Below are 11,626 nucleotides of genomic sequence, written 5' to 3'. Positions count from 1 at the left end.
AGCGATGGTGAGCCCAGATTCCGCAAAATGGCTTGAAGCCATGAAATCTGAGATGGGATCCATGTATGAGAACAAAGTATGGACTTTGGTTGACTTGCTCGATGATCGGCAAGCAATTGAGAATAGATGGATCTTCAAGAAGAATACTGACGCTGACGGTAATATTACTGTCTACAAAGCTCGACTTGTCGCAAAAGGTTTTCGACAAGTTCAAGGGGTTGACTACGATGAGACCTTCTCACCCGTAGTGATGCTTAAGTCTGTCCGAATCATGTTAGCAATTGCCACATTTTATGATTATGAAATTTGGCAGATGGATGTCAAAACTGCATTCCTGAATGGATTTCTGGAAGAAGAGTTGTATATGATGCAACCGGAAGGTTTTGTCGATCCAAAGGGAGCTAACAAAGTGTGCAAGCTCCAGCGATCCATTTATGGATTGGTGCAAGCCTCTCGGAGTTGGAATAAATGCTTTGATAGTGTGATCAAAGCATTTGGTTTTATACAGACTTTCGGAGAAGCCTGTATTTACAAGAAAGTGAGTGGGAGCTCTGTAGCATTTCTGATATTATATGTGGATGACATATTACTAATTGGAAATGATATAGAATTTCTGGATAGCATAAAGGGATACTTGAATAAGAGTTTTTCAATGAAAGACCTCGGTGAAGCTGCTTACATATTAGGCATAAAGATCTATAGAGATAGATCAAGACGCTTAATTGGACTTCCACAAAGCACATACCTTGACAAGATTTTGAAGAAGTTCAAAATGGATCAAGCAAAGAAAGGGTTCTTGCCTGTGTTACAAGGTGTGAAGTTGAGTCAGACTCAATGCCCGACCACTGCAGAAGATAGAGAGAAAATGAAAGATGTTCCCTATGCTTCAGCCATAGGCTCTATCATGTATGCAATGCTGTGTACCAGACCTGATGTGTGCCTTGCTATAAGTTTAGCAGGGAGGTACCAAAGTAATCCAGGAGTGGATCACTGGACAGCGGTCAAGAACATCCTGAAGTACCTGAAAAGGACTAAGGATATGTTTCTCGTATATGGAGGTGACAAAGAGCTCATTGTAAACGGTTACGTTGATGCAAGCTTTGACACTGATCCGGACGATTCTAAATCGCAAACCAGATACGTGTTTACATTAAACGGTGGAGCTGTCAGTTGGTGCAGTTCTAAACAAAGCGTCATGGCGGGATCTACATGTGAAGCGGAGTACATAGCTGCTTCGGAAGCAGCAAACGAAGGAGTCTGGACGAAGGAGTTCATATCCGATCTAGGTGTCATACCTAGTGCATCGGGTCCAATGAAAATCTTTTGTGAGACTGAAGGAAATATGCCCTAGAGGCAATAATAAAGTTATTATTTATTTCCTCATATATCATGATAAATGTTTATTATTCATGCTAGAATTGTATTAACCGGAAACATAATACATGTGTGAATATATAAACAAACAGAGTGTCACTAGTATGCCTCTACTTGACTAGCTCGTTAATCAAAGATGGTTATGTTTCCTAACCATGAACAAAGAGTTGTTATTTGATTAACGAGGTCACATCATTAGTTGAATGATCTGATTGACATGACCCATTCCATTAGCTTAGCACCCGATCGTTTAGTATGTTGCTATTGCTTTCTTCATGACTTATACATGTTCCTATGACTATGAGATTATGCAACCCCCGTTTACCGGAGGAACACTTTGTGTGCTACCAAACGTCACAACTTAACTGGGTGATCATAAAGGTGCTCTACAGGTGTCTCCAAAGGTACTTGTTAGGTTGGCGTATTTCGAGATTAGGATTTGTCACTCCGAATGTCGGAGAGGTATCTCTGGGCCCTCTCGGTAATGCACATCACATAAGCCTTGCAAGCATTACAACTAATGTGGTAGTTGTGAGATGATGTATTACGGAACGAGTAAAGAGACTTGCCAATAACGAGATTGAACTAGGTATTGGATACCGACGATCGAATCTCGGGCAAGTAACATACCGATGACAAAGGGAACAACGTATGTTGTTATGCGGTCTGACCGATAAAGATCTTCGTAGAATATGTAGGAGCCAATATGGGCATCTAGGTCCCGCTATTGGTTATTGACCGGAGACGTATCTCGGTCATGTCTACATTGTTCTCGAACCGTAGGGTCCGCACGCTTAACGTTACGATGACAGTTATTATGAGTTTATGCATTTTGATGTACCGAAGGTTGTTCGGAGTCCCGGATGTGATCATGGACATGACGGGGAGTCTCGAAATGGTCGAGACATAAAGATCGATATATTGGACGACTATATTCGGACACCGGAATTGTTCCGGGTGATTTCGGATAAAACCGGAGTGCCGGAGGGGTTACCGGAACCCCCCGGGGAAGTAATGGGCCTTATTGGGCATGAGGGGAGAGAGAGAGGGCAGCAGCCCAGGAGGTGGCGCGCCCCCCCTCATGGGGAGTCCGAATAGGACTAGGAGGGGGGGCGCGGCCCCCCTTTCCCTCTCCCTCTCCCTCTCTTTCCTTCCCCCTTCCATCATATTCCACCTCGGTCATATTCTTGCAGTGCTTAGGCGAAGCCCTGCGACGGTAGAACATCAAGATCGTCACCACGCCGTCATGCTGACGGAACTCCTCCCTGACGCTTTGCTGGATCGGAGCCCGGGGATCGTCATCGAGCTGAACGTGTGCCAAGAACTCGGAGGTGCCGGAGTAACGGTGCTTGGATCGGTCGGATCAGGAAGACGCACGATTACTTCCTCTACGTTGCGTCAACGCTTCCGCTTCGGTCTATGAGGGTACGTAGACAACACTCTCCCCTCTCGTTGCTATGCATCACCATGATCTTGCGTGTGCGTAGGAAATTTTTTGAAATTACTACGTTCCCCAACAGATGGTTGCGCCCGCGGGTGGCCATGGCGGTGGGACAAGGTGGCGTCTGGCCGGAGCGGCGTGAGAAGGTCGTCGACGGGGGGGGGGGGGGGGCAGGAAGGTCAGGCGGCGGCGCGGGGATCTGGGACGGGGCAGGAGGTTGAAATGAGTGAAATTAGTAACTGAAACATGTCTTTCAATTAGAATGAGTGAAATCAGTTGTTTGAAATGAGTGAGATCCATTTTTAAGTAAGTGCAATTAGTTTTTTGAATGAGTGAATATTTTGTTTATGAACAAAATCATTTTTTTAAAATGAGAGTTCGAAACGTGTGACATCAGTTTTGAAATGAGTGAAATACATTTTTATAAAGTAAGTGAAATCTAAATTTTGAAGCAAGTGAAATCATTTTTTTCAAAGGACTGAAAATTTCTTTTTTATAAGTGAATCACTTTTTGAAATGAGTGAAACCGGTTTTTGAAACAAGTGAAATATTTTTTATAAAATGAGTGAAATCAATTTTTTGAAAATGAGTATAATCAGTTTTTTTAAATGAGTGGAAACATTTTTTAAAATAAGTGAAATATCTTTATAAAACAAGTTAAATATTTTTAAAAATGAGTTAAATCTTTTTTAAAGAGTGGAATCTTTTTTGAGACGAGTGAAATCAGTTTTTGAAATGCGTGGATATGCTTTTATAATATGAGTTATATGCATTTAAAATGAGGGAAACCAATGTTTTTAAATGAGGGAAATCAAATTTATAAAATGAGCGAAATATGTTCTATTAATGAGTTAAACCTTTTTTAATTTGGTGAAATCACTTTTTTAAGATGAGTGAATCTTATAAAAAAAAGTAAATGAAATATTTTTTTTAAAATGCCAGAAATCAACTTTTGAAATGAAAGAAATCTCTTTTTATTAAATGGGTGAAATCTGCATTATAATGAGTGAAATCAATTAATTTAAATAAGTGAAATATTTTTTGTGGAATGAGTGAAATCTACTTTTGAAATGAGTGAACCAGAATTTAAACAAGTGAAATATGTCTTTATAAAATGAATGCATTTTGCGTTTCAAAATGAGTAAAATCAATTTTTTAAATTGAGTGAAATCAGGTTTTCTAGAATTAGTGATTTTTTAATTAAGTGAAATCTGTATTTTGAACTGAGGGACATTAGCTTTTTAGAAATAATATATTTTTATAAAAATAGTGAAATTGGTTATCCTAAAGTGGTCTATCTTTTTTAAATGAGCGAACCATGTTTTCTAAACGAATGAAATTATTATTTTTAAATAGAAAATTTCACAAATATCATATTTTAATTCTAGTTATGTTTCAGAAATATTTGTTTCACGCATTGAAATAAGCAGTATCACAAATATTAAATTTCAAAATCTGTGAAATAAGCAGTTTCACTATGAAATAAAGTAAAATTGAAACATGATATAAACCATAAAAATGGTGAGATGGTTCAAAATACATCAATATACGACAACGAAATAAAACATATATATTTTGTACACAGAGATAGCATGCATGCAACGCAGCCTTCTCTCTACTCTCTCGTGTTAAATAGGTGACACAATCACACACATTCACTTGCATATCTCTCTCTACTCTTTACTCTCTACTCATGCTATACTTCTCTCTATTTCTCGTATGATACCCTAAGAGCAACTCTAGCAGACCCCGCATCCCGTCCCGGCCCACAAAATAACTGTCGAAGTGCGAGTCGGGGCGAGAAAACCTGCCCAATCAGATCCCGCATCTTGCCCTGACCCGCAAATAATTTCGCGGGGCGCGGCAAAACACCTCCCCCAACCTCTAAATTCACGGGCTAGGAGGACGACCCGAGCTCAGCCCCTATCTGCGGCGAGATTTTGCGGGAGGGACATTTTTGCGCGGCTGTTCCCGCTTCCCCCACCCTCCGCCACCATTGCCCCGCCACCGCACGCTCTGGTGCATCTTCCCCGGCCATCCTTCGCCTTCATGGATGACTCCCTGCTGTCCCCCGTCACCGTCGAGGTCGCGCACACTCCTTCCCCTCGGGCGGATCTCGTCGCCGGCCATGTTGACCCCGCCGTCGCCCAACTTAACGCCGCGCCTGCCCGCAAGCGGCAGGGCTACGTGGTCGTGCAGGGCAGGAATCCGACAGCCCCCGCCGCGAAGGCCCGCGCTCCTGGCGCCAACGCTGCTACGCGATCTCGGCTGGCGGCGGAGAAGGTCACCAAGGCCCGGCGGCAAGAGGAAGAGGATTTCGGCTACAAAGAAGCCTCCTGCTTCATGCGCTCACTCCGCTTCAGAAAGAGGTGCCCCAGCGATGCCGCTCAACGATGTTGCTCCCCCCGCAAGCGAGGTGTTTGACGAAATGGCCGGAAGGTATGTGTCTTCGGTCATGGCTGTGCAAAGCTGCCATTGAGGAGAGAAGAGCACGCGCCGCTGAAAATAAAGCCATGTTCAAGTTGCTTGCCGAAGAGAACAAGATCATGTCAATGAACCGCAATGACATGGACGATCTCACCAAAACATGGCATGATATGGCAAGGAGAGAAATCTTGAAGAGGAGAATAGTTGCGTCGGCCAGTGTGTGTTACAATTCCGGAGATGTTTTCTCTGCTCCATATGGTGGCAATGTCGATGATTTTGGTGCGGGAGTTGGAACACGCGCCGGAGGTGGATTCGGTGGTGGCGATGAACTTCAAGATGGACTCGATGACGTAGAGTGAAGATCGACCAAGATGATGCCGGACATGGGCGTCACTTTTGCAAGGCCCTCTTTTGCGTTTGTCCTACTAAGCTTGAGTTTTATTTGCGCGCAAATATGTGTTATGTTGTTTGAATTTGAACTTATTTGTGGGAACCTATGTTAAATGTGAGAATTGGGCGTTTTCTATTTGCGGGTCGACGTGGCGGTGTCCGAGTAGACCCTGCAAAAGCCGACTCGTAAAAAAATATATTCCGTGAATATCTCTTTATACGGGTCCGTTTGAGGGGGGTTGCATCTGCGACCGTCCGAGCCAATCCGTAAAAGTAGTTTTTCATAAACTGCAAACGCGTTTTACAAGCCGACCGGATGCAGGGTCTGCTAGAATTGCTCTAAGGTTATCATGAATGTCAATGTAGCTCATGTGTGAAAGATGCTTCACCGCTACCTACCGCCGCCGCTAGAAAAATCAATTTTCCGGATGAGTGTATGTGCGTGATTGTAGCACCGGGGTTTGTATTATCATGTGCAGCTCCGCCTCAAAGTGCTGTCGCACGTCTGGAATGGGTATGTTGCGGCCAAGGTGATTGGCCAGGGCTGCCCACTAGGCTACATCGACAGTTGCTTACAGTTGAAACCAAACGCGGAGATGATGAGATTTTGGGATCCGACTTGTCTGCTTCTTCTCCATGCTTCCACTTTATTCTACGGTTGTCTTTTTTTTCTTTTTAATCTAATCATCTCTTCTTTGATTTTAAAGGGGTGGGTCGGGTCTTATTTTGTTTCAATCAAATCAAGCCACGTACGTGGGAGTACGGATGGGCACACGTCGAGGAAGCAGGCAAGTCTCGTCCGGGATTTTGGGCTTGGGCGGCTAACCCGGGATCCGGCTTGCCTGCTCCCTCTCCATGCTCCCATCCGTGCTCCTACTCTATCCTACGGCTGTCTTTTTTTTTTCTAATCTAATCATCTCCCTCTTGATTTTAAAGAAGTGGAGCCGGGCCTTATTTTGTTCTAATCAAATCATGCCACATATGCGGAAGCATGGATAGGCGCATGCTGAGGGAGCAGCCAAGTCTCGTCCGCTAACCTGAACATCATCCCCGAGGTCAAGTGGATGACGCTACAAGACCGCAACACCGTGTCGTCATATATCTGTCGTGCCATGAGGATATATGCAACATAACTGTGGCCTATCACCGTCTCTTAACTTCATCGACTTTGACTAGGAGATGGGTGTCATGGATGGGGAGGGGCCGTGCAGCTAATGAACCACCTCCTCGGTGAGATGATCATCCAGATCGGCATGATGATCACCGGCACAACATACGCAACGACAACAACTACGAGTGTCATGGTAGATGGCGGATGGGATGAGCACCTTCAATGTAGCCTCTCCCGTGCTCTGAGAGATCAATCATGTGGTACGCCTTTACCTTGCACCCCGCAACTGCCCTTGAGTTGGTGAGCGTGAGCAAAAATGTTTCCTGTGAGGGCGTTTAATTAGGCTTAGGTTGCTCCGATGTGACGCAAAAAATGTTGTGTGTATCTTGTCTTCATGTTTTTCAAATCAAGTTATAAGGTTTATTTTCTTGTGCGAAGTTCAAGTTACACTCTTGAACAAATTCTGAAATCACTAAATAATAACACTACACTGGTTATAAGGATGAAAGTATATTTTAATTTCATAAGTTAGAATGCAATATCATTTGTGTGGATTATGCAAAGACACTCAAAAAATGGTAAAACATGTGAACTCAGTCCAACCAAACATCATTATCATAGGTCACTACCTAACAAAATTATATATTTTTTTGGTTGCTGGAACAAAAAATGCATTGATGATACTTCTTTTTTTACGGAAAAACTTTCAATCTATTCATCTTTAATCATCACAGTACAATGAACACCAGAAATAAAAATTACATCGAGATTCGTAAATCACCTAGCAACGACTACAAGCACCGAAGCGACATATACTATTCATGGCCTTTCCGGATATTTCAAAAGAATACTATCGCACAACCTAACAACGGAGGATAGAGTATAGAACAAAATTCTCTTTACTGATGCTCGCATTAGGGAGACGGCGTTGCTGTAGGCGGTAGATTTTTGAGAATTATTGTATGCGTCCAGGAGTTGCTTCCTCTTTTTGAGTTCTAGGCGTCGTTTTCTTAGCGCCTCTTTCAAAGGCATACTGAATAAGTGGGTGCGGACTTGTATCGCGGCCCTATCTGCTTGTGGCACCAAGTAGAATAGCCCGGCCTCCACACGACGTTTTCTTAATTTCATAATGGCCTCCCCGATGGTCCGTAATGCGGTGTTGATGCTCACGCGATTTTTTTTGTAAGCCTCCCACCTAAGCATTCCTTTGCTCTTGAGATCAGAGTACTCGTCCAGTGCCAACCTTAGACACACGCGAGCAGACATTTCACGGTACAAAGATGTGGTCTTGGTCATACGGCCTTCACTCCATGTGAAGGTGCCATACTCGTTACGACGTCGAAGCAAGAAACTTTTATTACGAATCCTGATCTTTGTTCTCCTCCGTCCTTCCCTGCGCAACAATAACCATGACTTCAAATGTAATCATCTAAAGGAGGTGAAACCATGCTACCAAACATGAGGAAGGAACCATTGGAACTAACAAACAGAAACACAAGTATAGATGGCATCTAAGAGTTCTTTAAAATAAAATCTAGAAAAAAACATGCACAAAAATTATATTGCTACAATATTCGGTTAAGACATGCGGTCGAGTATGTAAAGGGCAAATGTCGAAATATACTCCTTTATACTACGCAAAAGTGAATACCAAAAGTTAAGAAGCAGCCAAACTTGTCTATTCACACAACTGATGTAAGGGCACATTCTATTTATTAACCAAAGTTTACATAGATAGACTTCGTGATAACTTACACTGAAGTTCTTTTTTTGGCAAGGAATTGGTGTTTTGATTCACAGTTTTCAAAACTTGCAGACTACAGGTGTGCACTTTGAACAATTTTCAAAGTATGCTATAAAATAGTATCATTGGAAACCTTTTCTAATATGATTCTAACAAAATGATTTTTATGGCGCATAATTTATTTTTGCTAGTCAAATATATTACCAAGATTTATTCTAAAATACAAGGGGACCAATAGATCAAGACGGACTTAGTAATTATCTGTCGATGTGCCCTAGTCATTGCACATCTAAGTGACTCAATTAAGCATAAAAAGAAAAAGAAAAAATATCCGTGCAAATCTCATCGTAAGATCAGTGTCATAGAACTTAGATGTGCAATACTTATAACACATCTAGACGTGCTTTAACAAAACTGTAACAACAACGCATCTATATCTGCCCTAAGCCCCTAAGTATTGCATATCTATGTCTCATATCATTGCTTTTACGTGAAGATTCATACGTGTTTTTTTTATATTTGATTGAGTCATTTAGATGTGTAATAATTAGGGCACATCTAGATATGTCATTTTTTTTGCGGGAGATCTAGATATGCCTTTGTCACACCCTCGTTAGTAATATGAAGTTGCAACTGATAATACCTTTCTTAGAGATAGGTGAAAAGTTACGGCATCATCTACCTTTTTTTGCCTACAATAAAGTTGTGCCTGAAGTTACTAACCTCATCGAACTTATGTAGCCGATGTTTCCCTGCTTTTCCATATAGAGACCTGATTAACGAGAAACGATCTACAGTTGAGTTTACACTTTGGCAGCCAACAATTTGTTAAAGGTGCAGCAAACTAGAGAGAAACATAAGCATACCTGCTTTTTGGGCGGAAGAATACAATGATGCGTTTCCCAACTATAAGAGGATCCCGTGCACTAGGTGCAAGCAAATAGAGAAATATCCACAGCCGATTACAATAGACTTATATAAGGGTGACGCAAACTGTGTGGCCTGATCCAACTCTGATTCCGATTCAAATCTGGACTTCTTTTTTCCCTTTTTTTCTGAGAGAGAGAGAGGGACTGCTTTTTTCCTCAATAAAAAGAAGAGAAACGTTGTGTGCCGGCAGACCGGCCGAAGCTCGTCTCCGGATCGATCACGCAGCCATATATACCGCCAACACGTCTCTCGGTCCAGGATTTGGATTGTTGGGTTTTTTTCCTCGGCCCATCACGTGCTCTTGGCCCATCACGACTGCTTTTTTCCCCCTTATCCCCACCACTGCTCGCGAAGCTCCGACGTGGGGGTGGGGAAAGGAGCTGCAACCGCAGCTCGACGAAGCTGCATCCACGGAATTGCCACCAGCGAGCTATGACCACGGTGGCCGCATGCTAGAACGATCGTCACAGCGTGTTGAAACCAGCGACAAGTTTTGCTACATCCATTCATGGCAGAGCTACGATCCACGATGGTGTATATGGCTTTTTGCTGCAACTGGCGTCAGTTTTTGCTATATCCATTGATAGCAGAGATGCGACCAGGGACGGCGGCGATGACGACTTTTTCTGCAATCATCATTGGTTTTTACTACTACCGGTGAGGTTTTTTACTACATCCATTCATGGTAAAGATACAACTCGGGACAACAGCAATGGCGAATTTTGCTACAACCGTCGTTGGTTTTTGCTACGACCGGCGATGTTTTTGACACATTCATTAAACGTCGTTGACTGGTTGCCGTCGTTCGTGCAACCCCGTGCAGCGAGCGTCAACGACGAGGGCGGCGCCTGCGAACCGAGCTGCTGCAACCAAGATACTTTTGGTTTGCGGTAAGTGTTTGGTGATTCCGTAGTTCCTCGTGCTAAAATTTGCTTCAAAGATATTCTCCATGAGGAGTTTTTTAGTGTTGGAAATTGTTATTGATTTTAATAATTTTTGTTGCAAACAACTTATGAATCTACTCCAAAGAAATTTATGATGGGGATTTTTAAATGTTTGGAATCATTATTGTTTTGTGATGGAATGCTACATGGGTACTTTTTAGTTGTAAAAAAATATGCTGGAAACATATGCCAATTTGCTCCCATATTTTTTTCCCAAATGCTTAATCGTGTAGCTGCACGATTTTGTCGCACTGAGCGCACGTGCTAACCGACAAGATCAGTTGCTCCCCTGTACACAAGCAGTGCTACATAGACGATAGTTTTCTGCACGATTCATGCACGACGCACAGAATCATTCAAAAATCGTGCATGCACGATTGTAGATTTGTAAGACAGAACGATCCAATGGACGATTCTGTGCGTCGTGCATGAATCGTGCAGAAAACTATTGTCTATGTAGCACTGCTTCCTGTACACCTGCATGCGTGGCTGGATTTCACTGTCGTGCGTGAATCGTTGGTGTTTTATCGTAGCACTGCTCGTAGAATCCAGCCAACCGCTTCGTTATCTTTCTTAGAAAAAATGCCTTATCCCGACCGGCGCCCTTTTCCTCGTCTCTCAGGCGAAACAGAGGAGCTCCAGCATCGACGCCCAGGCGGTCGTGGCGGAGGCGGCGCGCCGGAGGAGCTCGACAACAGGTCGGCCTGGGAGCCGGAGCAGCAGCGCTACCGTCTCCTCCCCCTCTTTCTAGGAACTGGAGCTAGGGTCGGCCTGCAACCCTCCTGCAGCTCCCCTGCCGTTCCCGTCCTCGACGATGCGGTGGCGGTCGGAGCAGGTGTCCAACCACGCCTAGAAGCTCTTGTAGCAGCGAAGCAGCCGCATCGCATCTCCGGCTGGTGCAGTCTGTTGAGGCGCCTGCGCCGGGCCCCGCCCACTGCCTCCGGTCGCGCCGCCACAAGCACAAGCAGGACCGTCGGCAGCATCGATAGCGCCACCGCCGACGCGTGCGCCGCAAGCGGTGCCGGCGCCGGGTGCGCCCGCTGCCCTTTCCCATGGTACAGTTCTCCACCCCCCTACCTCACTTGTAGTAGTACTACTTCATACTCATTGGCGGTCCCGGACGGGTTAAGTGCCACCAAACTGGTCGACGGCGGCTGGACGGGGAGTTGGTGGGTGGGGTAGCGCTCGTCCGTTGAGACGTTGCTGGTTTTCCCCAACTCCTGGATGGCGGTGTTGCGACTCTCAGCTTCTTGGGGCTCAGGGGA

General features: G+C 44.2%; 1 protein-coding gene across 1 annotated transcript; it reads right to left on the bottom strand.

Annotated features, from left to right (window-relative positions):
* Positions 1–7,562: 7,562 nt before the first annotated feature.
* LOC147986346 (uncharacterized) lies at positions 7,563–9,251 on the bottom strand. Its single transcript, XM_087541972.1, has 2 exons — positions 9,211–9,251; positions 7,563–8,136 (listed from the first exon to the last, which is right to left on the bottom strand). The coding sequence occupies exons 1-2, from the start codon at positions 9,249–9,251 to the stop codon at positions 7,563–7,565; spliced, it is 615 nt and encodes a 204-aa protein (XP_087398098.1).
* Between the last annotated feature and the right edge of the window lie 2,375 nt (positions 9,252–11,626).

This window comes from Triticum urartu, chromosome 2A (assembly GCF_056163025.1).
Source record: "Triticum urartu cultivar PI428250 chromosome 2A, HENAU_Tu73, whole genome shotgun sequence".
NCBI lineage: Eukaryota > Viridiplantae > Streptophyta > Magnoliopsida > Poales > Poaceae > Triticum > Triticum urartu.
The sequence above is the reverse complement of the archived record's forward strand: the minus strand, read 5'-3'. Positions and strand labels throughout refer to the sequence as shown.